The sequence below is a fragment of the Sphaerodactylus townsendi genome, linkage group LG07 (assembly GCF_021028975.2).
Source record: "Sphaerodactylus townsendi isolate TG3544 linkage group LG07, MPM_Stown_v2.3, whole genome shotgun sequence".
Lineage (NCBI taxonomy): Eukaryota > Metazoa > Chordata > Lepidosauria > Squamata > Sphaerodactylidae > Sphaerodactylus > Sphaerodactylus townsendi.
Window position 1 is genome coordinate 47,614,017 of NC_059431.1, and position 12,335 is coordinate 47,626,351.

The following is a 12,335-nucleotide window of genomic DNA, read 5'->3' on the forward strand; positions in this document are numbered from 1 at the left end:
AATGCTTGTTTTCTTTCTTTCTTTCATTCTCTCAATGCCTAATAAAAGTTGTTGTTGTTGTTGTTGTTGTTATTAAATCCACCCCCTTCGGCATGGATTTAAAGGGAGAATTTGAGGTCTCCAGTTTAAACATTGAAAGTGATGCTGTTTCAGGGTGGGGGATAATCCACCACAAAACAGCATCACTTTCAATGTTGTTTAAACTGGGGACCCCAGATTCTCCCTTTAAAATAGATTTAAAAGGAGAATCTGGGCTCCCTAGTTTAAACACCGTTGAAAATAATGCTGTTTGGGGGTGGATTCCAGCATCACTTGTTTAAACTAGGGAGCCCAGATTCTCCTTTTCAATCCACCTTAAAGGGAGAATCTGGGATCCATAGTTTAAATAACATTGAAAGTTATGATGTTTCCCCCAGTTGGGGGGACTGGATACAACACCATAGCAGTAATAAAACATTTTGAAAGCATTTTAATGTTTTCAAAAAAAATGTTTTTTTAAAAAAAATTCTGCCATGTGGCATGGCCCATTGCTGTGAGTTGGGGCATGTTCTATAATGTGATGGTGACTTTGAAACGACCTGGTGGGAAAAATCACTGTTTGGTCACTGTGGGAGAGGGTGGTCGCCCATGGGGGGGGGGCATCAAACTCAGGTTTTGGCCAGGGGTCCAGTTTGCCTAGGTACGCCACTGCTTATAATTCATGTAATGTCTTAAATTTTGCATTCAGAAGAATAAAAAATAAAGTTCCTACTGTTCAGAAGGTTTCCTCACTTATATTTATGCACTTTCAATAATATTAACAACCCCCCCCCCTTAGAAATAGCATAGAGGGAGATTGCCCTTGGAGGATTGGGGGGATGGGGTGCAGGTCAGAGACAGGGGGCACTGAAGGTTCTCACCAATCTGAAGCACCCTCAACTAATTTGTCCTTCTGTTGGACTTCACTTAAAGGTGTGTCCATAACAAGGTACTACTGGATTAGGGTTTAAGTGAAATGATACACATGGGGAACATACATTGTTGTGTTAGGTTAGGAATTGCTTTCATTCTATTGTGTAATCGATCCCGGCTTGTAATTGTCATGCACTGCTGCTGGCTTGCTGGACAGAGCTCCATATGGTATATTGCCAACTGAAGGGAAGCCAGGGCTGTTTGCAACTTGACGTGACACCTGAGTTAGCTGGATAAGTTCCCAAACAGTTTACACAAAAAAAAACCCACACCCACTTAGTGCTGTTTCAAGGAGGCCTTTGTGTAAAGCAGGAGGAGGCAACTGGGCTGGCTCTCTGGACAAGCTGCGCCTTGTGCACATCTCCAGCCAGGCTAGTGCTCGGAAGAGCGCTCCCTTCCCCAGCACAAGGGTTGTGCTCTGGCACATTGGGCAGGCTGGCAGGCTGCCTTCTTTGCCTGCCACCCTGAGTGGGGGGGACCTCTGCAGTTTGGTGCATGGAACACATCTCTAGACGTCTCACCAGATTTTGGAGAGGGCATGGAGTCCTAAAGCTTCTGTAGTCTGTCTCTTCCCCCCACCCCCATCCAATTTACCTGTCTTTCAGCCTGTATTCTGTCACAAAGGCTGTGGCTGAAGGCACGGCTCAGGAAGCTGGGGGCACAGGGCAGATGCTTTTCCTGTGCCCCAGGTGAGAGGAGGGGCCGGGAAAGCAGCAAAATTCCTCCCCCCACAGCCCAAACATGGGTGCAGCAAATTCTCCCCAGCCCTGGGGGGGGGGGAATCAAATGCGCCCCCATGTGACCTGCATGAATGGCAGCTGGGATTTAAGCTTCCCTCTGCCCCCCCCCCCCAAGTTCTGCATCTGTATAACTCTGTATAGGGTTGCACTGTTAAGCAGGCATCTTATGAACCACTGAAGTAAATTTATTCAGGGTTTGTGTGTGTATGCCATCAAGTCACAGATGAGTTATGGCAACCCTGTAGGGTTTTCAAGACAAAAGCTGTTCAGAGGTGGTTTGCCATTGCCTGCTTCTGAGTGGGCTCAGAGAGTTCTGAGAGAACTGTGACTGGCCTAGGGTCATCCAGCAGGCTTCATGTGGAAGAATGAGGAATCAAATTCAGTTATCCAAATTAGAGTCCGCCACTTTTTACCACTACATGACACTGGCTCTGATTTACTCAATCAGACTACAGTTAAGAGTTTTAATGCTGCTCTATGCAGGAAACCAAACTTACAGAGACTTATTTACACAGCTATTTTCAGTGTGGGTGTCAAGGAACAGGGGCGTAGCCAGATTCTAAAGTTAGGGGGAAGGAGAACATTAAAAAGGCTCCATGACACATACCAAACAATTTTAAACTCATATACCTTTATATTTTGGTTAAAATCAAAACAGTGTCAATTCCCCACTGAAGAATTTCCAACGTGATTTTCTCTCTCTATATATATAAATATCTGAAGAAGCAGGAAGAGTATTTCATACACTGAACATAACATGATTATGTTTGATTGCAAATTCCCCATACCAGCCAATCACATTCCTGGTCAATCTCATTAAAATCTGAAACCTTACTCAGGTAAACAATACATTTGTTCTCTGTGTCCCCTGGGCACTCACACGCCAAATGGCTCTGAAGAATCAACTCATTCTGGTCTAAAAACAACTCATTCGGTTTCATTCTGAAGTCAAGGTTAAGGTTGAGTTGTTTTCAGACTGAATACAGGAATATTGACAATAACCTAAATGTGTGAACAAATAGTCTGCAATTCCACAATTTTATTCATTCCAAGTTTTACCTTTAATTGATCTTCTGTGTCACTCATGTCTCTCTTCTCCAGCAGCTGGTATATAGGAATCAGTTCATACAATCCTTGAGATACAGGTTTAGCTTCAGATTCATGTCTTAGGTATAAAGTTAAATCAAGAGCTTTGGTAATGCACAGTTTGTCAGCACTGAGGGAAACAGAAAATGCTGTGTTACACCCTAAACAAGGTGTTTTTTCCAGTGTCTGGATCTTTACTGTGCACAGAATTTGGGGGTGTACACACAAACACGCACGCACCAGGGAAATGAATTGTCTACATTTTTCTTTCCAATAGCTGTCTTCCAGCCTGACTTTTTGCACCTAGCAATCATAGGTGTTTACAAATGAGCACATGGACAGAGCGGAAAATCAACACAGTTTATAATACTGTGCAACTGTAGCAGTTGGCACACTGTGTATTAAACAGAGAAGGGTCATTAGACAATAAAGTTGCTGTTGTCTGATAGGCAAGTTGGCAACATAAGAAAGACTGAAGCTCTTGAACAATGATAAGATGGGGATGAGTTCGCATTAGCAGCCTTATACCTCTTTGCCTTATTTCTCACCTTCACCCAGGGCTCACTGTGGCCCCTTCTGCACATGCAGAATAATGCACTTTCAATCCACTTTCACAATTGTTTGCAAATGGATTTTGCTATTCTGCACAGTAAAATTTAGCTGCAAAATGCACTGAAAATAGATTGAAAGTGCATTATTCATCATGTGCAGAAGGGGCCTTTGTTTCTCATTTGTGGCCCCAATTATTTACATCTTTATCCCAGGTTTAATTTAATTAACATAGTTTTGAAACCTTGTCTCCAGTTCTCATCTCTTGGCATCGGACGTGTTGGGACTGTTAGGCTTCTACTTGTCTGGATTCTACCTTGGCTGTTTTGAGTCATTTCCTTCCTGATAACATCACTGCCCTGGCTTTAGTTAGATCTTGACAAACTTCAACCACTGACTGCTGCAACAACAAAGAACAAATTTGCTTTGGAAGAGATGCCAATCAGTCCTACTCATTTTATCCAGTACCATATGATCTTAGTCATGTGTTCTGGATAGCCAGTGTAGTGTAGAAGTTAAGAGTGTGGGACTAACATCTGGAAGACCCAGGTTCAAGTCCCCACTTGGCCCACGGAAGCTTGATGGGTGATCTTGGGCCAGTCATACACTCTCAGCCTAATTTACCTTACCCAATTGTTGTGAAGATAAGATGGAGAAGAGGAAAATGATGTAAGCCACTTTGGGCCCTCATTGGGAAAAAAGGAAGGGAATAGATGAACTAAATAATATTGGCTACTATGCTTGTTAATGTTTAGGTTATAAAAAATGGAAGCAATATTAAGTTTCTACCTTGTGTGGATCAAAGGAAACAATCACATCAACAGATGTATTATTTACTGATACCACATTGAAGAAATATTTTTGGCTTGTTAACTAGGATATGAGGTCAACTACTGTGGAAAAAAATCTAATTTTTGAGGAAAGAAGTCCTCTGTCTAATGAAATTGAGCTCAAGCACTGTGCTAGCAAAAAGTGTACAATTATCGGAAAAGGGCGACCCTAAGACACATGGAAAAAGGATCCAGAAATAGAATAAAAATCTAAAATGTACTGAGACTTTAAACTCTGAGGTACTCTTCTTCTGTAAGTATTATCACTAGTCTCCCTCTATTCCTTCAGGTAGAGAGTCTGAACCAAGTCACTGGAGTGTCTCTGGATTTCTATTATTGCATATGAGACAAACCTATCCATGTGTCATTATGACATGGTGTCATTCTTCCGTCATTGGTGCAGAACATCAATAACTGGCTTTACCGAAGTGCCATGTAGCCCACGCATTCATATTCCCTCACCTCACCATCTGGAATACACTGTTAATAAGACTGGCTCTGTCACTGCTGCTAAGTGCATTATGGTTTTCTTTCAAAAGACGGATCAGTGCATCCCATCCATCATCTCCGTAATGCACCATATAATAACCATTCATTCCCACATTGAATTTTATCCATTCCACTTCTTCTGGGAGGACGAAGCTATCTGTGGCCAAAACATAATTATAACTTTGTTTCTCTGCACAGCATAATCTAAGTTATTTACATTCAGCAGGCAGCAATTAAAATAACTGATCTGCTACAGATAACACTGACTTTAATTGATTTATGGATAAAAGCTTATATCTGTATTTCAGTGACTGAGACCACATTTTTTACTCAACTATGAACTGTGTACCACCCTTCTTCTTTCAGTCTTCAATAATAAAACTGTTTAAGTTTGAAAAAAACTATTGTATGCCCTAACAATTGAACAAAGTCAAACACACCTGTTTTGGTTTCCAGCAAGAACCTTTGAATGATGTCAGATTTACTGGTAATGTATGTTAGTGGAATATGCCACAGGTACCTATATAGCAAATACAAAATTGTGATTCTTATTAACATGTTAGATGTTTACTTCCCTTTTTTATGTCAATTCACAGCTGATATGGCAACCCCATGGGATGTTCAAGGCAAGAAATGTTCAGAGGTGGTTTGCATCACGACCATGGTATTCTTTTGTGGTCTCCCTTCCAAAAACTAACCAAGGCCAATGCTGAATTCTGATAAGATCAGGCTAGACTGGCTGTCCAGGTCAGGGTACTTCCAGTACATAATGTAAATACAGCAAAACCACAAGAAATAGCTAAGCAGAATTAGCAGAGGACATACACGCAGATGAAAATTTTTCTTCTTGAATGTACTGGAAAAGTAAGGTATGTTTGATATGGAAACAAGGTTGTGTTTCAAACGATAGTTACATGATTGGTTAAAGTATCCTGGCTCATTTTCAGACCATGCAGCTATCTTCCTCTTACATTACCATTTCAGAGTGTTAACTCAAATAAAATGTAACACATAAATAGGGGCATATCTACCTAAAACTGTGTTTGGGAAAAGCCAGGGCGCTATGTGGACCCCCATAGCTGAGCCCCACCCCTACCATGTGGGGCAGTTGAATGCTGGCAAGCACATGGAGATTGTCAGTGGGGCTAGACGGCTCTCTCCACATGGAAGTCGGGTATGAGTCTAGTTCCATACCCAACCTCCATGTGGAGTGGAGGCGAAGTGAGCAGGGCTCACCCTGTCCACAATCTCCATGTGGAGACTGTGAAAGGAGTTAGTTGGCTCGGCCTGCCCCCCTCTCCACATGGAGGTTGGGTGTGGGGCTGGCCCAACCTCCACATGAGGAGGGGAAGAACAGGACTTGTTCAAGCCTGTCTGTGGCCAGACTTGAATCCAACTCTAGGCTTCAGGCTTAGAGCTGGATCCAAGCCTGGCCTCAGTCAGGCACATATGGGCCGTTGCTGTGCTCCCTTCTCCACATGGAGATTAGGTGTGGCATGTCGACCTCCATATGGAGATGGGGGTGGGGCGAGCCTGGCAGGTCCCATTTGCAATCTCCCCATGGAGTTTGCTAACAGGGCAAGTCCCCCTCACTGGCCTTCAACTGTGCTCCCAAATGGAGAGTTCCCAACCAGGGCACAGTTGCAGGGGGGAGGGCAGGGCACAGTTACAAAATGTGTCCCCCAGAAGTGGTGCCTGGGCCTTGAGATCCCCCCTACTGCCCGAGACTCTACTGCATATGAATTAGCTCTATGGTGGTAGAGAATAATGTTTGTTCTTTGTTTCAAGTTTTGTGTATTATTACTACCAATAAATTAGGATGGAATTTACACAGTAACTTTACTCCTATAAACCATTGTTCCAAATTGTTATAAACCATTGTTGCCTCTAGAGTATTAAAATATGAGCCTTGTTTGCTCTTTAGTCATTACCCTGTTGGTGGAGAAAGATGAGAGCCCTTTATGTAGTGTTCTTGTTGGAGAAGGATGTTTTTCCTTCTCACTGTCACAGTTACTAATGGGAATCCTTTTTGCAGGATCCAGGTGTTCATCATTGTCTTCACACTGTCGAGTTCACCCTTGGTCCAGTGCTATAAATTACAGAAAGAATTTTTTTAAAAAAGAGGCTGGAATATATACATACTGGTTTGGGATGCTGCAACTTTTGTCATTCTTAATGACTTTTTATAGTGTGTGTGTTGCCATTAAGCTGCTTCCAACTCATGACAACCCTATGAATTAGTGTCCTCCAAAATGCTCAGATCTCGCAAACTGAGGGCCATGGCTTCCTAGATTGAATTCATCTATCTCAGATTGGCTCTTCCTTTTTTTCTGCCTTCAAGCTTCCCTAGGATTACTGTCTTTTCAAGTGGCTCTTGTCTTCTCATTATGTTGTCAAAGTACGAGGCCCTCAGTTTAGTCATTTTTGGTACTAGGGACAGAAGGTTTAATCTGATCTAGAACAGACTTATTTGGGGCAGGGGGTGGGAAGTTCACAGTATCTGTGACACTCTCTTCTAATACCACTTTTTGAAGAAATCTATTTCCTGTCAGTTTTCTTCATTGTCCAGCTTTCACACCCATACACAGTGAAAGGAAATACTATGGTATCAGTTAACTTGGTGTTGGTTGACAGTGACATATCCTTATACTTAAAAATCTTTTCTATCTTCTTCATGGCTGCCCTTCCTAGTTTAGTCTCATTCTGATTTCTTGATTGCAGTTTCCCTTCTGGTTGATGAAACAATTACTTTTTATAGTAATAATTTAAAAATCTTATTTACTTTAAATGGGAAAGATGCAATCCCCTTGGTTTAAAATATGAGGCAGTCAAGGAACCCTTAGGTGACCTACATACTGCAAAATGACCAAGGGAAACAGCCTGCAACACTAAGGTCCACGTAGCTGAGGGAAGTGGCTACAGCATATGATCCAAGACATGTGTCCCACAATCTTCTGCATTACTGGAATACACATATTGATGTATGCACTGCTGCAGTTCTTGTGCTGACATACTTTTGTCCATGTTACCTTGCAGAAATTTGATACTGAGAAATTGGATCATAATGGATCATAAGCCAGTCCTATAGAACTTTACCTAGTGAAACTGAATTCTCACCCCTGAGAGAAAGAGTATGTTCAGGTTTCTGATTAGGAATATATATACATATACATATATACATATGCTCACTGAAGCAGAGGTTGTCTCCTGGCTTCTGGTACAAACACCATCTTCCACTTGACTTTCATCAGTGCCACCTGCAGGACATATCTAAAAAAAAATATTGTTATCTACGTTATAACATGAGAGGGCAATATTGCTTAAACAATCAGCCAGCAATTCTCTTTAAAAATATAGTATTTTTGTGAAAATATTATTAAATACTTACTTCAGACAGGCTATTCCACAGATCTTCACTTCGTGTATTTTGATAGCTAAATCGTTGCAAATATTTTACAATACCAACTTCAAACACCTTTGAGCCAAGATAGTCCCTTAGCATATTGAGAATGCAAGATCCCTGAAAAGAAAGGAATGAAGAAATGCAGCCTACATTTGCTTATTAAGTGTCTGACTAATCATAAATGTATATCTAATGTCCCTGTCTCTGGATTAGGGTGCTCCTATATCCTTGTGTGCTTTCTCCTCTGTTGGCACTGGTTTTCATTTCAGATTTGTCTGTGCAAATTAGTATGGTTTAAAAAGTGTGATTCCTCTTCTTCCTATTTTCCTCATTTCCATCAGTATGTAACTTTCAGATTCACCAGTCTTAGTTTATCATAGTTTTATCATTATATCCAAACCACCAAATATGGTTTGTCTTCTTATATCAGGCCTGGATTCCAAATTCTGATGAAATACTTATTTGGAACAAAGAATGCAAACAGCAGCATGTGGATTAGTCATTATTACAAACTAGGGTCCACCATGAATACAAAAATCTTTCATTATCAAGCCATGTGAGAAGGGAGAAATGAGGAGAGGAAGAGAGATCCCCCAACTAACGTTAATAGTGCCAGTGTGTGCCCAAGTTCATGAAAAAAACAGATACTCTAAGAAAAACCATCAGCAGCATCATGACGTTTGAGAAGGAAAACTATAGTGAAAAGGTGTATCTTAACACCCTTTCCTTCTTAAAGAGGGCAGCAATTTTTGCCACCTCTCACTCAGCCCTTGACTTTGCCTTCCACTGTTTTCCTGGAGTTTGCTTACCTACTGAGGTACAACTCTAGCAGGCCTAAAAGATTCCAGTGGGAGGTAGGAAGAAAGAAAGTTGCTATTTAGGTAGTTCAGCTTCATGCACTGCTACATGATTCAAGCTTGAAATTCTACAAAAATCTGAGTTTGATAATGGTATCACATGTCATGCATGCAAGTATGATTTTGGGAATCAAAGTAAAATTTCAGTGGCACTGCTGCTACAGAATTTCTTCCCCTAAATAGAGTATCACAGAACAATGGCATTTGTTTAAAATTTTATGATAAATGTGCATCATATTTCTGTATGTGGTAAATTAGATATGTTGCTGTTCTTTGCAAATACAAATCACCATCAGAAAACATTTTTACTATCTTCTGATTTAAGTTGTCAGATTAAACCTAAACAATAACAGAATATTTCTCTTCCAGGTTGGAACAGATAAAATGCAGATATGCTCCAGTCAATAAGAGTTTCTAATTTTACCTTATCATAGGAAACCCCATCAAACATTTCTAGAATCTGAGCTGGATCTTCAACAGCAGTAGATATAGGATGTGAAGAATTCAATGCATCCACTTCCATGGCATTAAAATACCTGTCTAAAACATAATTTTCCTAATAGGAGAAAAACAAGTGAGAAACATTTTGTTCAAAGATTTTGAAATTCACTTTTAAATTACATACCAGGAGCTCAAGAGAATGAAACCATGAGATCTTACAACTATGGGGGTACAGTTGATTAGGATGGGGCTTCAGATTTGGGAAAGAGTTATTTAATGCTTCCAAAACAAAATTTCTCTTCACTTCCCCAACAGCTATTAAACAATTGGGGGGAAACAGTCAGGAATGGATACAGTGGATCATAAAGACAACATTAGTCCCATCTGAATGCGCTCATCAGGCTGCATGTAAGGGCCTAATTTCACAAGACAGATGATGTAAGCTAGGGGTCCCCCCAACCCAACCTGCAGTCATTCATGTGACAGTGACAGACCCACAAAAGCACTGTGGGACTTGAATTTGCACAGCAGCATGATGCAGGAGATTCAGCCTTCCCTCCTACACTGGTTTTGTAAGAAGGAACAGTGGAGGTAGGAAGGGTTTCTGCTTGTCTTGTGATCAGTCCATGCATCCTGGATAAAGTGGTAACAGAACAAGCAGACTCAAAAGTTGGGCCCCCTTCTCACACATGTGACAGCAAGCTGGGCTGGGAGACCCCTCATGTCATCCATTTTATGACATTTATTCATGTTATTTATAGCCTGACTTACTCACAGGAGCTCGAGATGGATTACACACAGTGAGTCAAAATGGGTCATTCAATAATCAGTGCATTAGGATTTTAGAAGTCTGGAATCACCAGAACCAAGGCATAGCATGAGTATTACTCGTGTCACCTATAAGAGTAAAAGATTCCTCCTGAAGCACAGGTGTTCTCATTTAGTAGAAATTTATAAAAGAGCATATAGATAACAATTAGGTCTCTATAACATGTTATGATGGGATATTTCAACTCAGTTTGAGAGAAAGTGAGTTGCATATGTATGGAACATTGTTGAAAACTCATGGTGTGAATATTATATATTATAATAATGATAGATTTATTTGAATGTTATTTGAATTTACCTTTACAGAGTACCCATATGAAGCCAATATAATTACATCTACAACGTGTGAGGCTGATGAAGCCATCGAAAAACGCAGATTAGGCGCAATGCGTTTTCCTCCTTGTGTTTAAAAGTGTTTAAAAGAATTTGGACTTCAGTCTGTGTACAATTTTGGACTTATCATTTAATACATACAGACTTACCTTAAGGATGCTGAATTGATGGGAGAGTATGAACTAAATACCTACCTGAATTAATACGGATGACCCTGAATTTATTTGTTATAATTGTTAAAAATAAGTTGAACTTACCGGTTGGATGTAGTTGACAAGAAATGAGTGTATTTACAACCAATGAAATATGTAAAAAATATGAACAATGATATAAACTCATGTATATAAACTCATAAATATACGTATTTGAAATATTAGTTATAGCCAGAGTGCAACAGTAGTGGTAGTTCTATTATTATTAATATTGACTGTTGCACCCCCCCTTTTCTTATATATAGCATGAGTATTAACATGCCACACTAAACACTACAGAAATTACGTAACAAATCCTACTTACAATAAACTATATACAAACCGTATGGGCCACAGTCCCTAATCATTTACCTAAGAAAGTCTGTGAACCATTTTGTACAGTGCAGCCCAATTAGCTGCATGAATAAGCCCTCTTGAATAATTCAGTTTTGTATCATTTGTGGAAAGGCCGGAGAGTGGGAGCCTTTCTTATCTCCTTATGCAGGCTATTCCATAAATCAGGAGCTACAACAGAGTTAATTTTGCCCACTGCAATTTGGCATCTGCAGAAGCCCCTGATGGCATGAGTAAAATTGTTGTGGCAAAGTATAAGAGCAGAGGCCATGAAGGGATTTGTACATTTAAAAACATTTTATTGGTATCTATTTTTATTTTTGAAATTTACCAGTAGCTGCTGCATTTCCCACCCTAGACTTATACAAGAGTCAATAAGTTTTCTCCGTTTTTTGTGGTAAAACTAGGTGCCTCGACTTATATGAGGGTCAACTTATACACGAGTATATAGGGTATAAATGCTTCTGAGGAAGTGAAATCTGGCTCACCAAAGCTCATGCTGCACATTTTTTTGTTCATTTTCCAGATTCCTGTGTAATTTAGCAGACTAACACAAATGCCCCCCCCCCACACACACACACTATTTAAGTATCTTCTGTTGTACAATTTTTCTGCTTCTGGCACAGAATAGAATGTGGGTTGTATTAGATGGACTTAACTTGCAACAGGAACTGGACTTATTGGTCTCTTCCAATTTAGTAATGTTCATCAATGGCTATACATAAATCAGCACTATTACTATTAATAACAGATTTTATCTATTTAAAGAAGTAACTTAAAAGAAATAAACAGGGAAGCTTAATACTTACAACTCCCAGATCCGGATGTGTGATATTTACTGATACATACTCCATAAACTTTGCAAATCCCTCATTCAGCCAAAGATCATTCCACCATTCCATGGTGACCAGGTTTCCAAACCACTGTAAGAAAGATCATCTCATAACTAGATCTAACCCAAATGTTCATGATTGTAACTTTTGTTATGGTTTTAATTTGCATATTGAGCAGAAGAAATTTTAATTATTCCTCAGGTCCTTTTGCCAGCAGTAACAATCAACGTGAAAAGTCATGCATTAACATTCCAGTAGTAACAATCAACGTGAAAAGTCATGCATATAGCAGATGGGTGTAGGAGCACTCAGTCTCCTTGCCCAATCAACTTATTTTGTGAGGTGCACTCAGGAATGGGATGTTACCTCCTGTGCCAACAATTAAGAGTCTCCTTAGACAGGCTTGCCTCAGTGCCTGTTGCTGAGTGAAGCTGCACCTCCAATAGTTGT

At 40.2% G+C, this 12,335-nt stretch overlaps 1 protein-coding gene across 1 annotated transcript in view; it reads right to left on the bottom strand.

The window, feature by feature from the left end:
- The window catches only part of ERAP1 (endoplasmic reticulum aminopeptidase 1), a 35,830-nt gene that overhangs the window by 11,690 nt on the left and 11,805 nt on the right, over nucleotides 1-12,335 (bottom strand). The window contains exons 7-14 of the mRNA XM_048503395.1: nucleotides 11,862-11,975; nucleotides 9,330-9,461; nucleotides 8,034-8,165; nucleotides 7,835-7,915; nucleotides 6,577-6,734; nucleotides 5,086-5,165; nucleotides 4,619-4,802; nucleotides 2,751-2,907 (exon numbers count right to left, since the gene is read on the bottom strand). Of these exons, the coding sequence (XP_048359352.1) occupies nucleotides 2,751-2,907; nucleotides 4,619-4,802; nucleotides 5,086-5,165; nucleotides 6,577-6,734; nucleotides 7,835-7,915; nucleotides 8,034-8,165; nucleotides 9,330-9,461; nucleotides 11,862-11,975 (1,038 nt within the window). The remainder of the gene's footprint in view (nucleotides 1-2,750; nucleotides 2,908-4,618; nucleotides 4,803-5,085; nucleotides 5,166-6,576; nucleotides 6,735-7,834; nucleotides 7,916-8,033; nucleotides 8,166-9,329; nucleotides 9,462-11,861; nucleotides 11,976-12,335) is intronic.